We start from the raw sequence: 24,563 nt of genomic DNA on the forward strand, positions 1-24,563 counted from the left end.
CATACATGATACATGCTAGAGCCAGACACTAAAATAAGATCTGAATAGCATCAGTCAGCAGCGTCATCATTCCTATTCTTATCCTGTGTAAGTACGCCTCGCCTATACCGCCACCATCTCTCAGCCATAAGCGGAGTTTAAGAAAGACTCGAGACTCAGAAGTAAGATGGCAAAATGATCTCCGTGAATGCAAAACATAAGCAGCCATCCCACGAGCATAAGTTTATATACGTGTACCTGAACCACGGTACTGGGATGTTGGACTCGGACCTTGATGTAAGATGGGCTTACTTGAATGAGGCACTGCGTAGCAAACTGTCGATAACTTGAGTGAGATTTGGTAGACTATACTTCTTTGGGATATATATTGTTTGTAAAGGACACGGTGTCGAAGATGTCTCTGTAGAGTTTGTTGTGTATGTATGTACGGTTTACACAAAATATAATATTTCATTCAGCATAGAACGATACATGTTGTCACTAAACTTCAAGCCTCAAATCCCAACCCCGAAGCCCAACTCTTCTTCCCGCTTTCACATCCCCCATACTCCACACCCACACGGCCGTACATCATTAAATTAGCCGCTCAGCCACCGCACATCATAATAACACCAACCAACATCGCGGAAAACGCTCCATTCTCAAAACCTCCATCCTCTAGTGTGGTACCCCATTCATCCCAATCGAGAAAACTTCCCCCAAGGGTCCCAAAGGGTTAAGGTGTTTTCCCTCCAAGAAAACTCTCAATCCCCTCTCACATTCATTTCTGAATACTCTCCCGATGTAAAAGTCTTTCTCCAGAGCACCCGGAGCATCATTTTGTGCTCTCTATTCTCTGTTCTCTGTTCTCTGTTCTCTGTTCTCTGTTCTTCGCCCTCAGTTACATTCCAATCCCTGGATACCTACCTATCCATATACAAACCCCCTCTACCACCCAAAGACTTCCTAGACGAGAGGGAGTCACAACTCGCAATGTGTGATCAAAATGTCTATTTATCTATCTATTTGTAGATAAATAGCACTTGAATCTTTTAGATTTTTCATAGATATGGATTAAATTTTGGCGATTTAATTCATCTCAATCATCACCTTACCATACCCAGCATCAAGATAACCAGAAATAAGCCATTCCTTTCCCCCCTCCCCCTCCCCCTCACATTCAAAACACAACTCATCCCCATTCCCAACAACCCCCCCTTCGCCAATCTGTATACATTGTACGAATCCTATACAACGCCCACTGGCCAGCACAATCTTCACTCAAATAATACAAACCTCCTCGATCACTCCCACCCACGATCCATCACCGTCTATATCTCAAATGACGACATATATCAGAAACAGTGAGAAAACTCAAGCTCAACAAACACGTCCCACATCATACCTAGATAATAGGTGTAAAAACCTACAGCTAGCTCTTCAACTTCTCCACACCACGTACACGCCACATACTAGCCGTCTCCAAGTCAAGTTAGTTAACTACCTCGAGGCTTGAATCTCATGTCCTCCCCTCACTCTTACTCTGTACTCCCACTCACCACCCTGAGTGACCATCAACAAGTTCAAAATCACAGATTACAAATGATAAGCACACCCATACACAAGTAAATGATTCGTGAAATTTTCGTCTGTCTAATATGCTATCGTTCACTTCATTTTCCCAGATCACCACACCCACACGCCAATATCTTAACTCATTGAATGACAACCAACAACCAACAACCATATTGCCCTACAACGTACAAGAAACGAATATTAAGAAGGAAGTACTAAGTTTTAAATAAGGTTGTTGAAATCTGAATTGTTCTTTTTCTAGGTCCGCCCAAGCCACCCATCATTTCATGTGCTTTGCAATGGCATTCATTACTTATGTGTATTTCTGTCCATAACACAGATAAAAAGTTGTAGAGGTGACGCCACGTCTCACTTTGTGTCGTGCTACCCCTAAGAAAAACCAATATACAAGGAGAATTTTTATTTCTCGAAGAAGTTTGTGCACTCGCTTCGAAAGAGGCTGCGAGTTGACTATCCATTATCATTTATCGCATAATCGGATCGACTGTCGAGGTCGTACCAATTGTGTAGAGTCGTATCCCAAAGTGCAGATTTATGCCTTGCGGGAGCGGGTCGCTGGACGAGCTGGGCTTACGCCTGTTGCACGAGCATTTACAGGGCTTGCATTGATCTTTCCGTGTGTAAGTGTGGCGACATCCGGAACTTTGGCATCGACCAAGGAACGAGCAGCCTTGCGACCCGTGGGGCGCTTTCCATCTTTCTTGTAGGTTGCGAAGTAGAAGGAGATGAAGAGCAAAAGGTAAGAGCTGAGAATACCCATACCAGCGAAAGCTGCAAATTCTTCACCAGCACAGTGACCTGCGCTTGGCATGTTGGGGAAGTAAGTTGACGTGAAGTAGGTGTAGGATGCAAAGTAAACGAAGCCTGTAGAGTGGAGAGTCTGTTAGCAAGCTGAAAAATGTGATATGTGGCGGATTGGGGATTTGTGCAGCCTTACCAAGATCAATGACAAACTGAATAATCTGGAGTCTGGTGATCCATTCCTTCCACCAAATGCGAATTCCACGCGCGCTTTGGAAATAGTACCAGTACATGACAACGTGAACCATGAGGTTGAGGGTAATTGGGACCCATGAAACAGAAGTCAATCCAATAAGTTGAGTGTAACACAAGAGAGCAGTGGCACCGTGGTGATAGCAATGAAGGAAAGCTTTGCACAAAATATTAGCATTTATAGAAGGAATAGATCGCAAAGCTGCAGCTACGTACTCAATGGCTTTTTCTTCAAGACGAGGAAGACGGTATCAATCAATTCGAGGTATTTTGTGAGGTAATTGAGCTAATCCATGTTAGCCGCACAATCATATTAATCCGATCTCGCCCCTAGAGAAACTTACATAGTAGAGAATAACCAAGGGAGAAGTCCAGCCACCTCTGACATCGCAGATAGCATAGAAAAGACCATGGTTGTACACTGTGGGTACCAATTGCTCAACAAAGAGTGCCAAAAGGATGGCGCTGATAGCTGTAAGGTAAAAGTTGTGAATCATGAAGGGACCATTCAGTTTGAAGGCTGGTCGATTTCGCATTAACTCCCTTCCACCGAATATTATTACATAGTATGCCAGAATTGTGAAGCCACTCTCCTTCAATGTTGACATAGGTGTAACCCGTGGTTGGAAATCGAAGTCTTGCGGATGGTAACCTTTCACCGCGGTGAATACTTTATCGAAGATTGGCCATAATTCCACACCGAATGGCTTGTCAATTGTTGGGAAGGGGAATGCCTTCATATCTAATCCACTTGACGACATGACGACAAAACTGCGATTGTGATGGATGTGTTGTTGACCTTGATAGAATGTGCGATAATGCTGTCGAGATGTCGCGTGTTCTTTTCGAGGCAGTGGAAATTCGCTAGAGCGAGAAGTTATTTACAGCGCGAAAAGGCAACTTATAAACAACAATCTTTCTCCAATTAAGATATGACAGCGAAAGATTGAGTGAGTCTCTCTGAATGAATTCAAGACATAAAAGTATTAAAAACCCCAATGAATGAATGAATGAATGAATGAATGACGAATGAAGGGAATGGAAGTGAATAAATTAATATCCTTTAGGAGAATCCCTGGTAGTCTAGTCTAATGAGAAGAATAACAATGCACAAGAATTTTGGGGGGAAAAGGTTGAAAGGATCTGGAGAAAACAATTCTAGAAAACGAGCTTTTTGATGAGAAATGTGAACTGTCTTAAGATTGAAGTAAAGGGAAGTGAAGGGAAAGAAAAAAGTTTCCTTTTTGATGTGTTCCTGCCAAAACAGATGAAGAACTGTCAACTAGTTCACTTTTTTTCTTAAAGGGGTCGGGAACGGGGAGACATTACCGAGATTGGATTTGGGAGAATTTCACATGCTACATGCTTCTTCCTACGTATCATTTCATCACCGACTTTTCCAAGCATTTGGCTGTAACCAATGGTTCTTTTAGAATTGTCAAAAGCTACACAGGCGGGAATACATAATCAATTGTTACTGGCTGAGGAATTCCAATTCATGTGAACAACAACGTTTTGGTAATTTCATACTTGGATTTTCGTCCGCGTATAATAAGAGCCGTTGGAACTTTGACAGTTGACCTCAGGATTCAAGGAACAAGGGTGGTCACTTGATTTACTCCGTGGAAGCTTCCATCTGTCATAAGGCATTGTGATGATATTGCGTGCTCGAGTAAGGATATATGATTGCAGCTACAGAATAGACCAACAGACAGTGACATATGGTGATATTAGTTGGCGGGCTAGAGGGTAGACATATACATAGCGAGTAGCTAGAACAACATTCTACAGTAGACAGTTTAAAAATAGTATCATAACATGAATGCAATCACCTAGGTTACCCTGTGTTCAAAATCACCAAAGAAAGCGAATCTAATAGATTCTTCATTGTCTACTTATTATCTGTAATCTCGTTAACATCGCACATATGTGGCAGTTGATGCGGCTCAAGCAAACCTTAATACCCCCAACCCTTTTTCTAGCGAGTTAACACGCTTCTAGAAAGCCTGATAGGAGTTGGGCTAATAACATACAACATTAGAAATTAAGATTACCAGAAAGCCATCACGAGTATTTTGTTCGAACTGATTAGTCTCTGTTACCTGGGAAGGACGTGGGCTGATAAAGTTCGCAGAAGCTGCTTCAGACAGTCTAAGAGCTCGAGAATCAGCGATTGCGAGTCACTACCTACCTACCACACACTTCAATTCTTCACCGATATAGACGACTCCATTCTAATCGGCCAAGCCGCCTTGCTTTCCGTTGTGTGGAGATGCTCGGAGTGCTATGGAGCTTGAGCTCGTAAACGATATTCGCACTCTTGGCACCAACAAAACCGTACAGAGTATGTCGCTACGCTGTATGTTGACGACGACCTCGGTTCATCACGAAGTTACAGTAGTTCATTTACTGTTTATCATAGTAGCCGGATAAAGGTTCCAACATCTTGTCAACGGAGGAGGCAAGAGCTTTGTATTGAAAGATCACGGATTTATATTATCCTAGATGGGAGACGCCCCGGGATATTCGGGAATAGTCTCGATACTTGAGAGTATGTTCCGAAAATGCCATTGAAGTAAACACTCGGTACTGGTCCGAGAAAGTAAAAAAGCCGTAATGTGTTATGACAAGAATGAAGACGACAACCTTTATGCTGGCTATCCAGCCATAAACTCCTGAATATTGTCTAGTCAATCTGTCAAGATAAATAATCATGAGTTAGTCGAATCTGTCACTCATGCGATGAATTCCCGAGAAGTGCCGTTAATCTATATATTGAGCCTATGATGATTCTTATGAATCCGAATAAATCATTTAGAAAATCAAATACCATATAAGATGAAATATTAGAAAGAGCAACAATATGCTGGTACCATAAACATACAGGTAAGCAGAGGTGGGATACTCGAAAGATGAAATGACCTGACATCAACAATATTCAAGGCCTCGGGTGCTGAGGTTATGACTAAGCAAAACTCACAACCAATCACAGCACATGGATTGACTTGGTCTGGAAATTGTCGAAAGTGTGCAATTTTGACTTCAAACCCGTCGAAAGTCCACGAAATACCGAATAACCTCACCACAACAGCTTTTCCTAATGTCGTCAACCAGAATTCTGCGTATTGCTACGCGCGCGCAGCCATCGGCTATTTTCAGATCCAATGGACTCCGAAGCTTCACTCCCCGTGCTGCCCCAACAATGAGCGCAACTTCTGCCAGCTCTTTCAGCACCACTAGCCGTAGTTTGTCTGCCGATAAGGACGGGCAAGAAGCTGGTCACCACGAGGAGAGTTTCGAGGAATTCACAGCTAGGTATGTCGGTTTTCAATTGGAGGGGCGTATTGCTCGCGTTTGAGCATGTTTCCCACACAAGCGAAACCAGCCGAAGGGAGATCAACATGCAGTACCAAGGTTGGCTAATGACCGGACAGATATGAGAAGGAATTCGAGCAAGTTCAAGATGTTTTCGAGCTCCAGGTATGTGCAGCCCTCAGTACTTTCTTCCCCCCCCGTTCTCTACACGTGTATCTACAGAGTGCTAATTATCGTATGATCTTTCTTGTATAGAGAAACCTCAACAACGCATTTGCTTACGATCTCGTACCTTCCCCATCCGTCGTCGTTGCCGCATTGAAAGCCGCAAGAAGAGTTAACGATTACCCTACAGCCGTACGAATCTTCGAGGGTATGTACTGTTTGTTTTGCATTTCGCAAGTGGGGTGGATACTAGGCATAGTTGAGGAGGGGTATAGGGCTGACATCATCATACATAGGTATCAAGGCAAAGGTCGAGAACCGTGGCCAATACGACCAATATTTGGAGGAACTTAAGCCTCTCCGTGAGGAATTAGGTGTGAGCTTGAAGGAGGACCTCTACCCAGAGTCTAAATAGATGATGATAATGGTGAAGGAGGGAAGAGCTTTGTAGATGGAGGGGAAATGATACTGAGGATAGATGGACAGAGTGCTTCATGACTCTGAATTGCGACTTTTCTTATCTGTACAGCTGTATTAAGAATCACAATCCACCACCCACCAGTTTGGAGAAGACCTGTCAATTGCCATCGTATTCAGTGATAAGGAGGATTTTGATATTTGTTACTAACACCGGCCTATAGCCCTATGGAAACAAATCTGGATTAGATGGCGACTGAGGATTGGGGGTGGGGATCAGGGAGCTTCAATGTCAGGGCTGTCAAAGAAATTTCAATTCACGCCATTGTGCGGAAACCGTTTCGGCCCGGGTCACAAGTCTGAAGGTTAAGCAGCCCTAAACTTATGGAAGGCTGGACTATAAGCTCAAGATGGTCTTAAACTTCTAGGAGTTTAAAAATATGTTCAGGTGACTTTCTTATTTGAAATAGTTAGACTTCCAAGACATCGACCTACGGATAGATGTCCATGGGAGATTTGATTCAGGGTTGGTGTGGATACATTGTCGGCCAGGTCAAGCAAAACAACATCAAAGGCTCGATGCATAAATATTCTTATATATCATGACGTATTTTAAGATTCTCATTTTCAAGTTGGAGGAATCGATCCTGAATATGCTCCTGTTGGTTAGTGGTTATGTTATGTATTGAGATCAACAAGTCCATGCTTGCTAACTTGTATGCTTTCAATACGCACTTCGTGAACTTTTATTGGCCTATAGTGCGTTGTCTCTACATCTCTTCCCTTGCGCGATGTGCATATGATACAAGAAATGTAAGTAGATTCAGTTACAGTACTGCAAAACTCTTCAGTAGATTCGGCAGCTTAGTGATTTGTATTGATTGCCAGGAACTGCGTTTGGTTGCTCTACGGTAGGTTCTGTGTAAACAGACAAAGCATATTTTTTAAAGTGAAAATCAGATTGAAGATAAAAACCTTCTGCTCGACTATGTTCCCATTTGGACTGTTTACTCGAGAGACGGTCGGTGGTTGGTCGAGTGACAGCAATATTCACTGTCAATATTCCATTACGCGAAGGGTTTGCTGCCATTCTCAATTGCTTAATCTTCAAATCCTCAAATTCACAATCTTCAGAAATATCGTGGTCTGCGATAAGTTAAAATCTGCAGCTGTTTTGCTTCTCGAATACCTTTTGACGGTCCCAGAGCACTACGCATCCATAAGCTATTTGGTTTCTAGAATAGAAAATCTTTTCAAAAGATTGCCTTTAAGTTCTTCAATTCAACCTTCTGTCTATTTCGGGAAGTCGGTCTTTTGCGACAGCGTGAGTTGTTCTCACCTTCTTTTACCTTACAACCTTCCACTTCAAAGATTTGCGAGAACAAAAACTGCACTTTCCCTCCCAAAGTCCCCAGAGAGACAACAAGCCATTAGAGAGAATATCATTGTTAAGTCAGAACCTTGAATGACAACCAAAGTTTTGTGTATGCAGGAGGAAAAAGTGCATCCCTTTCAAACTTGAAAGGAAATGGGCTCACCGCTAACAAATTTCCTTTAAGGAGAACAACTTGTGCAAGGAATCCAAGAGAAAATCAACAAATAGGAGGTGAACGGCCATTGAGCAGTATGGACTCCATTCTCAGGCCGCTGATATGGAGGAAACTCCAGGACGACAACAGATCAAGAAGTTCTGATGAATCAAACAACGGCACCATCTCAACTCCACACTCAGATGCAGATGAAATAGATGGTATTCTTAAACATTACGAAGCACCACCCTCGAAGAATAAGGCGTTAAATCTTGTGGTCATGGATGGTTCGGAATCTGATGACGCCGAAGTAACTTCAAAAACAACCACTCAGAAGCGAGCCTTGATATTTACCAGAACCTCGATAAAGTATGAGGATATTCAATCTCTCGAAACAAACTCAAAAGTCTTCACTACCAACAACAACATCCACCGGACAGCTCAGCAACAGTGTATCTATGAAAAGCGTAACAGCAAAGGAGCGCAAATATCACTTCCGAGACCGTCATTTATCGATGCTATTGAATCTATCAGCTCGAAATCAACGGTTTCAAAAATCTATCACCCCCGAATGAATCTTCAACATATTTCCGAGACAGATGGACACTATGAAGTTAGGATAGACAAAGGGTTTCAGCAGGAAAGCTTTGAGTCAAAATTGGTATCCAATACTTCCATCTCCCATATAGATGACTTGGAAGAGCCAGAGACAAGTGTAAGTTTTTTCTTCTGATGTCGTCTTCTCTCTGCCATAATCTTATCGCATTTCGGCCACAAGGCTATCCGCTATCTGAACTGTCATTGAAATCTCTCGGCTAGCCCCGCTGCTTTTAGCTAACATTTGATGCGCGCCCGCCTGCAGAACATCCACTTCCAAAAAGTTTCCAATCTTGCGAACATCGAAATATGTAATGCAAATAACGAAAAGGCAATAATTCAACACATCAATGATTTTGATGGGCTAGATGATCATAGGTATGCTTACTTTAAAAAATTCATAAGTCACACACTTTTTGGTTTTGGCGCAAAACTAATCCTTGAAGTCCCATAACTTTGGTTGATGATGCGCCAAAGGAAGGAGATACGGACTCAAGCAAGATTGTGCAGCCGGTCAAGTGGTATGATGAGTTTGGCAGACGAATGTACTTAGAATTGTGTATATGCTAACTAAATATCTAGGAGGTTTGCGAATCGCTACTGGAAAAATATCAGTACCCGAATGTATAATACTTCCTCTGCAGTTTGACCACCATTTGTTCTTTTACTAACGGAGAAAATCTGCAGTTCTCGAACGGCGCAATCTTCCGAAGCATTCAAAGAGATCAGTGCAAAGATGGTATGTTCTGGCACACTGCCCATGCATTGTCTTCTAGCTGACATTTAGAAGACCAGACCTGCTCTACAAGGAGGCAAAAAACCTGTGAATAGACTGGGAAATGCACAAAATACTCCTTCATATTCACACCCTCGGTCATTCGAGCCCTTCAATCTTCAATCTGAACGACCAAACAAGAAGCAAAAAACAGAGCAAGCACTTCTAAGCAATGGAACAGGCGGCGGGCCAAACCAGTTTGAGCATGAAGCAGATCAGGGCCAGGGACCTGTGAGCCAGATACCTATACAGAGTCAGTACAATAGCTCGCCTCACCAAGAAAATGGCATTTGCTCAAAAGTCAAGGCTTTTGAGTCGTACACCGTAGCTGAATACCAAGCGGTCAATGACTTAGTGAAGCCGCGAAAGGAGAAGCGCAAGAGGCATAAAGTTAACTCTGACCACCATTCAGAAAGCCAGGGTCATACTCACGGAAACGCTGGTTCTAAAGCACAACAGACCACAAACGCTAAGAGACTTGCAAGCAATTCACATCTGGAGGACATCAGAGACCCTATATCGAATGAAGAAGATGAGCTGCAGGCTCCACACTCTACCTCAAAAATTGGCCCTCGAGTTGTAATTCCGTCTAGTAGCAATTCACACCTCGCAATCGCACACCAAGCTCCACGTTCGAGGGCAAGCGAGCTCCAAAAATCGTCGTACGTCTCAAATTCGCAACTCGAAAGGCGCATTCCATCCAATTCTGTACAAAAGAGACGTGTACTGGGAGAGGTGAAACTAGAGGACGGTAGCGAGGATGAGCTCTCGCAAGGAAACCCACCCGAGGTACCGCATGTAAAGCGGATCAACAAACCACTGCAGAACCCGGAAGTCAATTACAATGACGGTGAGGATGATATCGACATGGAATCGAGCCGTGATAGAAGGGGTGACATGACGAAATGGGGTAGTAGTAAACATGACGACCAAAAGTTACAACAACGGGATCCTAGGAAATCTTTCAGGGTTGAAAGCCTCTTCTCACCAACGATTTATTGGCTTCGGCCAGGTCAAATGCAGAACCGGTGCTTGAGTCTGGATAAATCTGGAGTGATTAGACTTGTGAAAGATAAGGAGATCATTCCAGATTTCTCTATCAAAGCAAGTACTATCCAAAAAATAATGATTGGACGTGAGTCTTGTAAATTGGTCATCCGAAAACCTCAAGAATCTGGTCTCATGAAAGACGCCGATATGCTCATAGAATTTTCCGGAATTTTAGCAATTCAAAATTTCCTCGAGTCGATCGAGCTATTCCTAAAAGATGCTGAATTTAAATGGGTGGAAAGGTTTGTAACCCTGATCCTCATTGTTGATTCCCCAACTAACGAAATCCTTTAGTTCTGAAATCGATCAAAGGTTTCTTCATGCCCGCGAAAACCTCGACAAGAGAACTGGACAAGCACTCAACAAACGAAGCAGAGCCGAAAGTCAGCCTGAAGATCTTCAACTCTTGACGTCAAATCAAGACAGACGAACAGCACAGCGAACCCAATTAGTCGGGCACGAAGATCAGCATGTACAACATCATAGTCTTTCACGAGCAAAGAGGCAAAAAATTCATGAAAAGATGCAGATACCGCCCTCGCAACAACATAAGAATGATAGTTCCGATCCAATTGAACCCGCCGAGTTTTACGCATCATCGAGCAAAACCAATGGAACGCGTGCTTCATTACGAAGCGCCGAGAGACCCAAGACATACAAGCCGACCTCTGAGGCAAGAAGTCTCAGCCCAGAACGTTGGTCAGAGGTCAATAGGGACTGGGAAAAGAATTGGGAGAAATCTGTGGTATATCCTAAGAGCGGTAAGAAGACCGCTACCGTTGATAAGCAGGATATCTATAGGCTTGACAATGGAGAATTTTTGAACGATAATCTTATTATGTTCTATCTCCTCTGGCTCGAGCAGCAACATCCCGAGCTCTCTACTCGTGTTTATGTCCATAACACGTTTTTTTACGCAAGTTTAACAAAGGCTGCAAAGGGCAAGAAGGGGATCAACTATGAGGCTGTTGAGAGATGGACAGCGAAAGTGGATCTTCTATCTTATGATTATATTATTGTTCCCGTCAATGAGAACACCCATTGGTATGTGGCGATCATATGCAATGCACCCAGCCTTCTCAACCTGGAGATCAAGCAGTCGCCACAACCTATCGAGAATGATGTGCAATCTGAACAGGATGGAGAAATAGAGTCTCGCAGCGCAAGCAAGCTCACTACACCCTCTAAATCACCGCAGTCTACCCCCATGAGATCTGTGAGTGATAAGGATGAGACTGGTGTCGACGATAGCTTTGGAGAGTTGTCATTGGCACAGGATAAGCAAATCGAAACCCCAAACGATCTCGAACCTGCCAAAAAATTCCCACCCAGTAACCACGGACTGGCATCTGCTTCAGTGGGGACGAATCCGGACGATACCGCCGTAGACAAGCTTGCCACAGATGTAATTAATCTAGCACAATCGAGCTCGCCACCGGCAAAGTCAAACTCTGTAGCAAAGGGCAAAAGAATTCCTCCAATTCGCACATATGACCCAAAGCAGCCTAGAATTATCACTTTTGATTCACTCGCTTTGAAACACTCCAATACTTGTGTCAATCTAAAAGATTACATGGTCGCCGAAATTAAAGCGAAGAAAAGCATGTCAATCACACCCCCTAAACCCATTGGTATGGCGGCAAAAACACAGGACAAAGACAGTGCCACAGGAAGATATTTAGGTAAAGGCCTTCCTGTACAAGGCAATTTTTGTGATTGTGGCGTGTACCTGCTAAGCTACATTGAGGAATTCTTTGAACGCCCTGATAGTTTCATAGAAGATATCATGGAGAACAAGTACGAAGTTGATGGTGATCGGAATGATGCACCCGCATTTCGTACTAAGATCCGCGAAATTCTTCTTAAACTTCAGGAAGAGCAAGTTCAAGAAGCACATGCAGCCAAAATGATCAGAATAGCGAAAAGGGCTAAAAAGGGGAAAGATGTTCCATCCATGACTGCTAAAAAGACTGACTTGTCAAAGCCGCAAACAGCGTCTAGCTCTGAGTCAATTGTTGCTCAACAAAACTCCAATGCTAACACGTCTACTCTCAATGAAGGTCATGATTATGAAGATACCTCGACAGAGGCGAAGGATTCTCTAAAGTCGTTGCCAAAAGCTAAGAAGGTTATCAACATCAGTGATAGCCAGGAAACTCTTCAGGAAAAATCTCAAGAGGGCCCTAACTCAATTTCTGTCAACATTATAGATGATGAGCCAATTGAAGAGCGATCTAAGTCGAGAGTTCGTGAACCTCGCCAAACTGCTCGCACTGTGACCAATACTTCCAAGCCTCCTATACACCTCGAGATTCGTGATTCTCAAGAAGATGAAGAAACCACACAGGAAGGTGCGGATCCACAGTCGTTAGCCCAAACCTCACGAAGGAAGCCCTCTGTCATCGATCTCGAGAAAGACGAGTCTCATAAAAGCGAGGAACCGACTGAGCAAGAACCTCAAAGTGGTACAAGTTTGATCGGAAATGCTGTTAATGCTGTTGGCAATTTTTGCAATTTGTTCAGCAAATCGACGGGGCAGGCAGCCTTGCAAGGCGAAGTTTCAGGGCTTTTACCAGCGCACGAATCCCGGGAAGATGACTGTGTTCAAAGTTTAGAAAGTCCATCGCGTTCTGATATGAACTCACCCCGACAATTGGAAAGTGGTGTAAAATCGAGACGAAATGGAACAGTATTACGTTCTCCATCGCCAGAGCAGCGTGGCTCGAATTTGGCAAAATGGACAGGGTCAAAATTCAATGGGGACGTTATGGATCTGACTGGCGGCGATGACCCAATGCTTTTGGATGAGACTGACGTTAGTTTCTCGAAGCTTCAACAATTTCCGCCTTCCCCGCCAGTAGCTAGTTCGCGAAAACATGATCGTTCAAAAACAAAAACACCTGACATGGCACAATTCGGGCGACGAAAGACTAGCTCGGGAACAAAGGAGCCCTCGGAGCGCTTTCAGGATTCTGTCATGGAAGGATTTGTAAACAATACATCGTTGCTTAGGCGAGATCCTTTGGAGGCGAAGATGATTGCTCAGTATAAGCACTGAAACATCATCGATTCCACTGAAACTAACAAAATGTTTCTTTTCTTCGGGAGCCAACGGCGTTTTAGATTATTTTTTTATGGCATACCCAATGAGTCTTTTTTGCATGTTAACTTTCGGCTCATCTCATACTACAATTGCTTAGGATTGTATTGCTCCATCACTTTCGAATCTGATAGGTAGGCGTTTTTTGATGGCGCTGTGAGTCAAGGATAGCATTATACTGGTCGGAGTTGGCACGGCGGATACATAGGGAGGGAGAAGAGCATTTTCGAAAGAGAATTGACAGGGACTGGGATAATTGGCTGGATGATTGGGTCTTCAGTACAGGATCAGAGGAAAAAATAATATCTCTGCAGCTTGCTGAGGCGGAACAAGCGTGGCTAGATAGACACTCAGGGCAAATAATAAATATTTGCAATAGTAGATAGAAAGAATAAATAATGTATACGGAGTTTGTTTTCGTCTCAACGCGTGCCATGTAACTGGGTTGAGGAGCTCGCACATGCTGAAATTTCCCACGACAGCACACAACATCGCAAAGCATCAGCATAAAATTTTCTCCTTGTCGAAAAATTAAGTCAGGTATGTAAGTAAGCATTGTGATTATGTGATTATGAAAGGTGCTCATTATATCCAGTCCTCCCAACTATCTTATTGACCAACTAACCCCAATAATGTATTGGTATACGTCTCTAGCTACCGATACATGCAACGCAAACGCATATGCGAAAATAATATTTCCACCCGCTCCATCAAATCGTAAGCAAATAAGAAAGTAAATGAAATAGGATCAAATATCCGGGAAACGCAGAAGACGCCATATGTGTATATTTCAGATCCCCCCCCAGCCCATTTGTGTTGTCAGATCGAAATTCAGAGTTCATCGCCGCGCTGCATATTGTCCACCCATCCCAGTATCCTCCATGTACAAAACTTTGATTGAATACTTGGTGTATTTTTATCATCAAACGTAGACCTCATCCTCGAGATCCAAAAGTAGACTTTAAGACCTGTTCTCGAGCGAATTATCCATCCAGCTTACTGCAAATGCGCGCCAAATCTTCTTCCTGCATCGCCGCCCTGAAATAGATCACCAGCAAAGACACCTGGCGCTGGGCTATTTCCCCTGCTCGCTGTATTGCTCCCTGGTGCCATGCTGCCCATCACTCTCGGCCTCGGGCTCATGTTATTCATTCTTGGACTTCTTGGAACACTTGTACCACGCGTTGTTCTTCGTCCGTTTTGGTATGATTCCAATTGCCTACTAACGCTTTCTAGCATTCGTTCTCGTTCGGCAAGTTCTCTCTTGAGCTCATTGATGGAATCAAGTTGTTGCTGTATGATTCCGTCGTGATTGACTTTTTGGATCTCGACACGAGCGGCAGAGGCCTCGCTTTGTAGGCCCTTGCGTTCGGATTGGAGGACTTCAAGCTGGTTGCGCATTTCGTGGGTCTGTTGAGAGTGCTCTTGATAGAGAGACGCTGCATAATCAGCTCGTTTTTCTGCACTTGCGTGATTTTTCTTGAGACGTTCGATTTCAGCCCGTGCATCACGAAGTTCGTCTTTCGTTTTCTGAAGTTCAGCTACAGAGGGAACAGTAGAGGTGGCAAGAGAGGTTTGAGCAACGGAAAGCTCAATTCTCAATGATGCGTTCTCTTCACGAAGTTTTGCGGCTGCACTACCTTCTATTTCCAGTTTCCTCTCGTACTCGGATAGACGTTTCACGGCTTGGGCGTTTTCGTGCTCGAATCGGGCTCTCTCGTCAAGGGCTCGCTGGAATTTTGGTTGAATTCGTTTGATACTTCCTTCGTAATCTTCGCATCGACTACGCAATATTTTCAATTCTTTGTTGAGTTCCACCAAGTTCCCGTTGGTAGTATTCAAATCAAGCTCTCTACCTTGTCTTGTGGGTGTAAGTCGCTGGCGCTTGGATGCAGTATCCTCGTCTACAGCATCGAAATCCTGAAATAGTTAGTATCATGCTATGATATGAAACGAGGCCAGGATGCACTTACAGAGGGTCGCTTGAAGCCGGATTGTATTCTTGGTTCAGTTGGCGAAAACAAAGATTGTGTCAATGAATCCGACCGACAGTTGAAAGCTCCATAACCAGGCAAGGGAATGTCGATATCTGGCATGGGCACTATGGGCCAGGAAACTTCCATCGGATCCTCAAGAATGTACTCCGCAGCTGCTCTGGCAGCCTGTTGTGGCTCAGGATAGACAGTCGTATCTAAACGACCGACAACCTTTCGAGTTTGGGTGATGTATTGGACTAACTTATTTTTACGTCTTGATGATCCTCTAGTGGGAATGCATAGTTCGATGTGTTCAACCGAGTTTGTGGTGACAAGCCATAGTAAAGGTACACGCTTTTCTGGATTTTTGGGGTCGAGAGGCAGAATCTGGTGATATTCATCTCTTACTTCGAAGGTCGGGAACGACGAATCGAATGCCAAAACCACGGAAGCAGGAGCGACAAGGCAATCACGAACATCGATCCACGTAGGAAGTAGTGTGATCTGCATCGAATCCTTTATAGACTTTTCTGGTGCCCCAGATATATCGGGGCGACTGTAATTGTATTCCCTATATCTGAAAAGCGCTTCAAGAATAGGTAGAATCATCTCTCGTGCTAATATGACCACATGAACCTTAGTTGATCGAAGCGAGTCCAGAAACTGTTGAACAAACAAGAACTTGGTGCTGATAGTTACAGCGTATCTAGCTTGGGTACTGTCATCTAGGCTCTGAGTCGAAGACTCATCCACTATCAGATCTTGATGATCACATATCAATTTCAACTCCTCGATCATCAAATCCATGCTTTCTGAATCTGCTGCTGTTGGCGGACCCCCCAAGAAAGATAGAATATCGTTTTTTCTGTCTCTGATGGTAGTATCGTATACTTCACGAACTTGATTCATCATTGGCAGCGGAATAATGAATTCATTTCGTCCCAGTTTGCGCACAGTCAAAACGTTGGGGCTCGTACTTGGAGATTCAATGGAAGCTCTTGGCATGGAAGTTGCCCTATTGCGCGGCTTCGATACATCAGCAATATTATCCCGCATGGGCAATGGAAGATTGGCTGAGGACGTTGGCGGTGCAGTTGCTACTCGTGGAGGCAAGGTCGATGGAGATCTGGACTTTGTTGACCTCGCTCTCCTCTCGCCAACGGCAAGATGAGACGCAGCTGACATCTTAGTGGGAGACAACGCTATTGCCGGTAAGTCACCACTACTAGGCCAGACTAAGTCTGCCGGATCTTGAGAGAATAGAGGTTCTTGAGACTGTAATTGGGCGTTGTGGAGACCTGCTTCGAACTCGATACTCTCTATTACTGGCGCTCCTACGGAAGCCCCGGAGCCGGAGGGCTGCGTTTCAGGATGTTCAGTGTGGGCAACGCGGTTAATATTATCGCCCTGATCCTCTGATACAGAGTTCGACTTTGAAAGATCGTGATGGTCAAGCTCCGGAATTGTGGGTGCAAGATTCGAGACTTGCGAATTGTCAACCTGCACGTGGTCTCTAGAGCCTTGTGACAGGGAATTTCCACCAAAAGGGTCTTGCGATAAAGTTCTAGGAACTTGGGTGACGATTTGCGCAGCTTGCCAAGTTTCTTCTGAGCTTGAGTTATTGTTTGTGGCTGAGGGAAGTGATTGAGAACGTTGAGATTCGGAAAGCACAATTTCGGGTTGAGATTGACCAGTAGGCAGAGAAGAAGCACGGTCTTGACTACTAATGTGCGCTTCCACACCTTGGGTTTGAGAACTAAAAATGATGTTGTAAGTTTTGATCGCATGAAAGTGTCTTGAAGAATAATACGAAAGACAGTTCTATAGAATGAGGAATTATAATCTAACCTTTTGGTAGGTGTATCGCTCACAAGATACGAATCAGGTATCTCCAATGACAATTGTGATTGTAATTGTAATTGCTTCTGAGTCTCAGATTGATCTGTCTCCCGCTCTTCTTCTCCTTTCTCTTCCTCTTCTAATGATTGATCAGAATTATTTTGAGAGTTAGAGATCGAAGAATGTAACGCTGGAGAGAGATCCGTGACGGGGGGTTGTTGAGATGGTTCCTCACTGGCTGCAGGTTCTAAGGGGGGTTGCGGTCTTAGATGCTGATGTGGTGTCAAGGATACCAGTGGGGCAGAATTCTGATCAATTGATGAGGATGAATTATCAATTAGAAAACTGTCCGGAATTGAAGATTTCAAAGACGACTCGTTTTGATTTACTTTATTACTAGAACCTTTTTGTTGCTCCTTAACGTTATGTTGTGTGATTCCAAGAATACTACGGCTAATACCTCTCCGGGTTCGGTCCGAAGTCTCGGGTCGTACCGATGATTGAAAGTCTTCACTGTCACTTGCGCTCCTCGGAATGGACGGATGGTATGGAGTAGAACTAGATAAATATTGAGAATCTGCTTCAATATCCTCGTCCCAAATAAACGCCGGAGCTGATCTTCTACGTGGCAATACTTTCTGAGAATCTGGTGAATCTTGGGTTTGCAAAGGAGAGGACGCTTGTTAATGTTCCGGAGAGTTTGAGTAATCTGATAGTTGAGATGACCTGATGACAGTATATTCGTTTGGATTTATATCTTTATTGAGAGTTATCACAATTGAAAGACCATTTCCAGGGCCCGAATCTTGGTCCTCGTAACTATCCTTGATCTCCTGGATCTTGTTCTTCGTTCCGACTCTCTCTCCAACGGCTCTATTGGAATTATGTCCCCGTCTTTTCTTGGATAAGACAGAAGCTTCAGTATTGCTCGTTCTTCTTCGTTTCGCCGGCCGTATAGGTTCGCTATCTTGTGATTGAGAATTGTGATTTTGTATAGCTAAACGATTTTCCCATTCATAAATTGCAGCTTCGGTGACATTGGCATAGGGTTCCTAAAAGCATTCACTGGTCAGTTGGGAGCGCTTTGATATGTGTTGGTATAAGTTTCATCAATCATACCCAGGTCGGTTCGTAGGATTCCCCTGTTTCGGGATTGTCTTTCCAATCTATCAGAAATTTCGTAATTTTGCCAGATTTTCGGTCATCTAATATGCCATTTATTTCATATAAGGGGGGGGTAACCTTTTTCCTCTTTGGCCGTTTTTGAGAAGGCTTCGATGATCGTACCGGAGATTCTGCGAGGTTCTTACGCTTTAAGCGTCTTTGTTGTGATATCTTTGGAGTTTCGGATTCACCTGCACGATCAGTATTTGATAGATCCATTAGTACGCAGAGAGACTCTTGAATTTTGCAGTTCCATGGTCAAGTAGAAGTGAAAGCATGCAAGATGATGGGTTAGGCTTGTTTCATGCGAAGAATCATAAGAAAAGACAGGAACGAATGACTTTATTTGCTCTGGAGTAGAACATAAGTCATCTTGTGTCTACAATGTGAATCTTGGAAAAGTCAGCCTTGCAGGTGGATAATTTGTCATTTGTTATCCATTGGTCAACATGCGTTTGCTCAATTCCCATATGGATCGGCCAATCTAGGCTCCGAGGTATGATAAAGGAGGATAGCACGTGTATGAATGGTGCAGCCTCGTACATTAGTAAGCAAGCAATGGTGGACCCCTCGTGAGGATTTACTACATCATTTGAACCTCTTAACTCTCTCTCTCTCTTCAGGATTCCGGACTTTGCTTACACATTTCCTCTTTACTCACGAGAATCGAAGAATAGATAAAATTGATTCATGAGGCTCTGAACCGAATATACTGGTATGTTTGAGGAAAGTCTTCAGTACAGTTTTGTTCATTCGCCTCATCTATGTGCATAGAGATACAAAGTTACATACCTAGATATTGATTGACAAGAAAACATTCGTTATAAGAGAGCATCTGAAGGATTGCTTTAGTAATCCTGCATTCATAGATGTACAACACAGCTCGCTGGAAGATAAATGAGCTGTAGATAGAAGGAATGATATTGCTAGTGAATAAAGCGAGATTTAGTGAAGCGAACTTACCGAAGTGAAGTTCGAGATAATTCCAAAACAACTACCTGTATATGTTTAAAAATAGGAAAAAGACAAAGAATCCAATTCTTGTTCTCCTCATCATGTTCAAATTCAAATCCAAAATATGAAGCTTTTCATTTTGGTGTGAGAGGCCATTTTCAAGAGGTATCGTGAGATCTATATTTTGTAGACATGCAACAAAAGTTTTGATATCTGAGCGACGCGATTTGATTGGGAGACTTGTGAGTATAAGAGGAAGCGAGTTTGAAGTGGATTTGAAGTGAAGTTGATTTAGAGTGAAGTGAATTTAGAGTGAAGTCGCCAAAGTGAAACTTGGTACAGGAAGCAACTTCAATTTCATCATGCAGTTGAATGCACGTGTTGGTTTATGGCTCTATATCTTTGTACCCTGTGGTAGTTCAATGTGTGAATTATGAGAGAGGGAAAGAGTAGGAGATGGGACAGGATATAATATGACTGATGGGATAGTGAATATGAGATAAGTATCAGGTACGATTTAGTGGAATAAGATCAAAGGTTCTCGGCTGAATATGTAGATGAAGTTGAATAGCTACCTATGGGACTCCTCAAATGTAAAAGGATGTTGATTAGGGAAGCTTTTACATGAGTCTGATCAGGTTGAGGCTTCTTGACATTGACGTCGGCAACTACCCACCCGGAGAATCTAGTAGGAAGGCATGATCGCACTCAGAGTGATGAGCCTTCCCCATTTAATCTCAGTCATAGTAGTCATATGTCTTCCTCGTTCATCAATTTCTTAAAAATTCTCCCATTCTCTGTATTCCTCAACCACCATTAAAATTTCTTTTTCGATGCGAAACATAATTCCACACTATTACATGAAACTACACCCATCATTGAAAGAATCTGTTCACTAGGCAATTTCCAGTCACCCAGATTCCACACTGGTATCGCTAGGTTAAGTCCAAAGCCATTATTTCAGGAGTTCAGCTTGACTCAAAGAAATAGATACTGGAAGTCTTCATGACCCCGAGAAGGGGGAAACATTGGGGTGCCTTCACGAGCTAGTCCAGAGTTGACTACTTCAATGAACTCGGTCCCTAATTAAAGCAATCAATGGCTCAGCAATACGAACCCAATTATACTCAAATCTGCTGGCAGATCTGATGCATTTCGGAAAGCATTAGACCCGTAAATAAACTGATTACCCAATCTTCATCGAATATGGACAAAGTCGTGCTTAATAGCTCAAGAGACGGGTCATTGAAGGCAACCTATCATGATAAGACTGTACCCTCGTAAGTATCCGAAAGAAAATAATGACTGGAAGAGAGAGACATTTACACGGTGTTACAGACTATCAAAGAAGAACTGCTTGGCTTCTCGCTCATCCAAATAGTCCTCCAATGTAGTATTTGATTTGAGTTTGGATATTTATTACAAGATGGATAAGATGGAAGATAACAGGGAGATTACCAGACTTTGAACTAAAGAGGTGCCTGGTGCGCGTCTCTACTCAGCTAGATTAGGATTCTGGAAAGAGAAATAAGACTCGTGGTGATTCTCCCTCTCTGAGCATGGCACCGAAAAGTTCAAGCTTGAAATATGGACAAAAGCTAGAATCAAACAGGTGTTGATAATTCTGAGAAAGGACATGAAACTAGCTAAAGGATAGATGGCAACGTGGAAGGGATGACTGCTCCCCTTCAGGACAATTTGATGACCATCTTATCACCCTCAGAGTGTTCACAGTCCAGAGTAACTCGATAACGAAATCACTGGGGATTTGATCTTGGATGTTTTCTTGGAAATGTTCTTTTCCTAATCAGCTCTCATCCTAATCCAAATCTTCTAGCTCAGATGGATTCGAAAGGTACCATAATTTCGTAGCTAGCATTACGTACAGGTGAGAGATTTGTCTTCACCGACCTAGATCGGATGTATGTGAATAGTTTCATCATTTAGGCGATGAACAAGCTATATAACACGACTAGCAATCAACGTAATATGACAGGAAGGTTTATTTAACTTCTTCTTTTTCATTGAGTGATCTTTTCTCCTTTCCTTCTCAAGCTCTGAGCCCTAGGTCTAGAAAATGGAACTGACATATTACTGTTCTTTCACATTACTTAAAACTCGCTTTGCATTGCTAAAAATGGGATACAATTGATATCCCATCAAGAATTTAATCCTACTTGGTAAATTTTAGTTTAATATAGAATATCAGTTTTAGGAATATATTTGAAGTAAGAGATCAGTATTCAAACAATCATTACCCTTGGAGCCGCAGTGTATTAGGTAGCATAGAAAGCAGAACTATATTACAATGGAACTAAACAGAACTTGGGTACTATTGATTGTATGACAATCAGATAAGAATGGCAATAAGCTTAAACAGAAAATGTATTCAAATAAGAAACCTTTCAAGCGGTACAATTGATCAAGGTCGAGTCGCGTTGTGCTCAAGACTTCAAACTAGAGAGTGTAGAAGGTTGAATCAGGACACTGACTTATTTACATAAGAAGAGAGCTTATAAGAAAGTGGGCCTAAGCCCTGATAAATGCGCCTTCTCATCAATTCTGCTAGGTACATTATTGTGCATTCAGTTCTCCATCAGCCTAAGCATCAATTCCGGACTCGGCTGTTTGCCATGCAAGTAAATTTGTACGAGGAAACAAAGTTTCGGGGTGATTAATACCTAGAATTCTCCTTTGTGATACTACACGTTCCTCCTGAGCTCCAGAGCTTCTTCATGCTTATCCTGTCTCTTCCATGTGTAGGCAAGGTCAGCCATACTAGTGAGCGTGTCTGGATGATCCACTCCGGATTTCTTCTTGCGAGTCTCCATCACTTGTACTTCTAACTCTTCGGCTGTATTCAATTGCCCTTTGCTCCTGTATAGAAATGCCAAATTATTTATATTTATGAGTGTGTTCGGATGGCTCATTCCGAGTTTCCTTTTGCTTATTTCCATCACTTCCACAAATAGCTCCTCAGCTGCATCCCACCGCTCTTGATTCCTGTAAGTCGATGCTAGATTGACCATGCTAATAAGCGTATCTGGATGATGTGATCCAAATTTCTTTTTGTTTATCTCCATCACTTCCACAAATATTCTTTCGGCCATATCGAATTGCCCTTGATTCCGATATGCAGACGCTAGTTTGGCTAAAATGTTGAGTGTGAAAGGATGATTCATTCCGAGTTTCTCCTTACTTGTCTCGACCACTTCCATAATAGCTCTTTAGCCGCATTCCACCGGCCCCTAAGTTTATTAATAAAGCTTACCATTGCCATACTTGCTAGCGTGTCTTCATGCTCTCGCCCTAGAATTTCCTTTCTAACTTTCATCGCCTTGACCGACAGATTTTCCGCATCCTTGCCATTCCCCATCTCCCAAGCGTACCATGATGCCTTGTAAAGTATTGAAGCGCATTCCACCAATGAGGTTTGTTCCTCAGGCTTGTGTGATATTGCCGACTGTGCATGTGGAAAAAGCATCTGACACTGTACCCAATTCTCGTACTCTCCTGTTGGAAGCTCTGCGTCGAGATTTTTTTATAAATTGCCGTTTCCGTTTCTCTTGCTGTTTCTGATCTTCAAGCCATTTGCGTGTAGCTAGTTGTACCAATCTGTGCATTTCGAATGTTGTGCGATCTGCATTAACGTTGATAAACGAATAATCTCGTAAAACTAAAATATCGTCCTCGAACCCATCATTTATACTAGACCCCAAACTGTTATCTTTGTCGTCATCACTTTCTGCAGTACTGACACTACTATCATCATTATCACCATCGCTTTCCTGGTTTTGTTCCAGAAATCTATCCGCATTTCAACTTCGTAGTAAATTCTCGGGGATTCCTTGCCGGTCAAAAAAGCTCATAGGCGACAACAAGTCAGCAGCAGATGATCTTGTTTGACGTATATAATTGAAAGAAATTTGCCATGTAACAAGAATAGAATTATTTGCTTCCCAATCTCGACGGAACTGCTCGCCATTATGATGAAGAAGATTAGTTCTTTTGCGATCATTTTTTCGGAAGTCCTCAAGATAATCATGTAAAGAATAACGTGGTATTCTTTGCAATATATATGAAGCTGCCTGGACAATAGCAAGCGGCATAAACTCTAGTGCCTCAACAAGCTCAGCAGTATTGTTGCCATCGTCACACTGTCCTAGCTTCTTTTCAAAAAGTGCTAGCGCATCTGCCATCCCCATAGGTTCGACTGCAATAATGTCACGTTGCTCAACTAGCTTTAGCGCAGCACTTTTGCTTCGTGTTGTGAAAAGAACAGATCCATTTTGGCACTGTGGAAGATATGTAATAAGCGGTCGTGAGTTATCAATGTGATCGTTTCTTTGTCCATCTCGGCCTACACTTTGAGCTTGGACAAGAAAGCTAGCATCATCCACGTTATCAAGCATAAGAATCCACTTTCCCTTTTAACAATCGCGCAGCCAGTCATGCACAAGCTGAAAAATATTGGACAGTAGATTCTGCCGGCCAGGAATCTTCACACAGTTTGCAATATCTCGAAAGCTCTGCTCAAATCGAGCAGCATTGCTTGCATGGACCCAGAAAACCCATGTCTCCTGTGATTGATCTCGGGCTTGGTACGCGTATTCAATAGCAAGTTGAGACTTTCTTTGCATTACTTAATTATCTGTGTAATAAGGAGAGGAATCTACATACCCAGCACCGCCAAGACCGACAAGTGCGGCTCTAGAACCCGGACCGGTGAATTTCTCATAGATCAGGTCGAGTATCGTCCCTCGCTCGACAAAGTCTTTATCGCGACTGAAGGGTATGACGATCGATGGGTTCGGCGGAGTTTCTAGTCGTTCTAGAGTGGGGCTGTTGTTAGTTGTTAGCGCTGGTCAGCTTGGATCTTTCGCAACTTACCAGGAGGAGCATGGTGATGAAAGTTCGTGTTGACTGCACCATTGATTGTTCCGGCTTGAAGGCCAGAGTTGTTGGTGTCAAAAGATATCGCGGATGCCATAATTGTGATGAACAATTTTGCTTCGCGATAAAGCACCTACAGCAACCGGGCTTGTTGGTACAATTCGTCATCCTTCAACCGCAGCAACTTTCGATAATGGTCCAATAAGATTGACCGGTTTTTA

General features: G+C 43.1%; 5 protein-coding genes across 5 annotated transcripts; 2 read left to right on the forward strand and 3 right to left on the reverse strand.

Annotated features, from left to right (window-relative positions):
- Nucleotides 1-1,597: 1,597 nt before the first annotated feature.
- On the reverse strand, nucleotides 1,598-3,832 carry EAE97_006332 (uncharacterized protein). Its single transcript, XM_038876845.1, has 4 exons — nucleotides 2,913-3,832; nucleotides 2,785-2,854; nucleotides 2,513-2,725; nucleotides 1,598-2,439 (listed from the first exon to the last, which is right to left on the reverse strand). Exons 1-4 carry the CDS (start codon nucleotides 3,327-3,329, stop codon nucleotides 2,108-2,110), a joined length of 1,032 nt encoding a protein of 343 aa, XP_038732552.1. The 5' UTR covers nucleotides 3,330-3,832; the 3' UTR covers nucleotides 1,598-2,107.
- A 1,836-nt stretch (nucleotides 3,833-5,668) lies between these two features.
- Nucleotides 5,669-6,463, forward strand: EAE97_006333 (uncharacterized protein; the record flags this gene model as incomplete). The annotated part of the gene is made up of 4 exons (XM_038876846.1): nucleotides 5,669-5,883; nucleotides 6,003-6,048; nucleotides 6,139-6,256; nucleotides 6,345-6,463. The coding sequence occupies 4 exons, from the start codon at nucleotides 5,669-5,671 to the stop codon at nucleotides 6,461-6,463; spliced, it is 498 nt and encodes a 165-aa protein (XP_038732553.1).
- Nucleotides 6,464-8,091: 1,628 nt separating this feature from the next.
- Nucleotides 8,092-13,474, forward strand: EAE97_006334 (uncharacterized protein; the record flags this gene model as incomplete). Its single annotated transcript, XM_038876847.1, has 7 exons — nucleotides 8,092-8,709; nucleotides 8,857-8,969; nucleotides 9,038-9,112; nucleotides 9,174-9,215; nucleotides 9,279-9,330; nucleotides 9,382-10,658; nucleotides 10,711-13,474. The coding sequence occupies 7 exons, from the start codon at nucleotides 8,092-8,094 to the stop codon at nucleotides 13,472-13,474; spliced, it is 4,941 nt and encodes a 1,646-aa protein (XP_038732554.1).
- A 1,038-nt stretch (nucleotides 13,475-14,512) lies between these two features.
- On the reverse strand, nucleotides 14,513-18,714 carry EAE97_006335 (uncharacterized protein; the record flags this gene model as incomplete). Its single annotated transcript, XM_038876848.1, has 5 exons — nucleotides 14,513-15,436; nucleotides 15,490-17,248; nucleotides 17,341-17,952; nucleotides 18,058-18,383; nucleotides 18,451-18,714. 5 exons carry the CDS (start codon nucleotides 18,712-18,714, stop codon nucleotides 14,513-14,515), a joined length of 3,885 nt encoding a protein of 1,294 aa, XP_038732555.1.
- A 3,437-nt stretch (nucleotides 18,715-22,151) lies between these two features.
- On the reverse strand, nucleotides 22,152-24,439 carry EAE97_006336 (uncharacterized protein; the record flags this gene model as incomplete). Its single annotated transcript, XM_038876849.1, has 7 exons — nucleotides 22,152-22,660; nucleotides 22,732-22,912; nucleotides 22,959-23,256; nucleotides 23,326-23,876; nucleotides 23,955-24,081; nucleotides 24,130-24,280; nucleotides 24,340-24,439. The coding sequence occupies 7 exons, from the start codon at nucleotides 24,437-24,439 to the stop codon at nucleotides 22,152-22,154; spliced, it is 1,917 nt and encodes a 638-aa protein (XP_038732556.1).
- Nucleotides 24,440-24,563: the final 124 nt, after the last annotated feature.

Source organism: Botrytis byssoidea (assembly GCF_014898295.1).
Source record: "Botrytis byssoidea strain MUCL 94 chromosome Unknown BBYS_011, whole genome shotgun sequence".
NCBI classification, from domain to species: domain Eukaryota; kingdom Fungi; phylum Ascomycota; class Leotiomycetes; order Helotiales; family Sclerotiniaceae; genus Botrytis; species Botrytis byssoidea.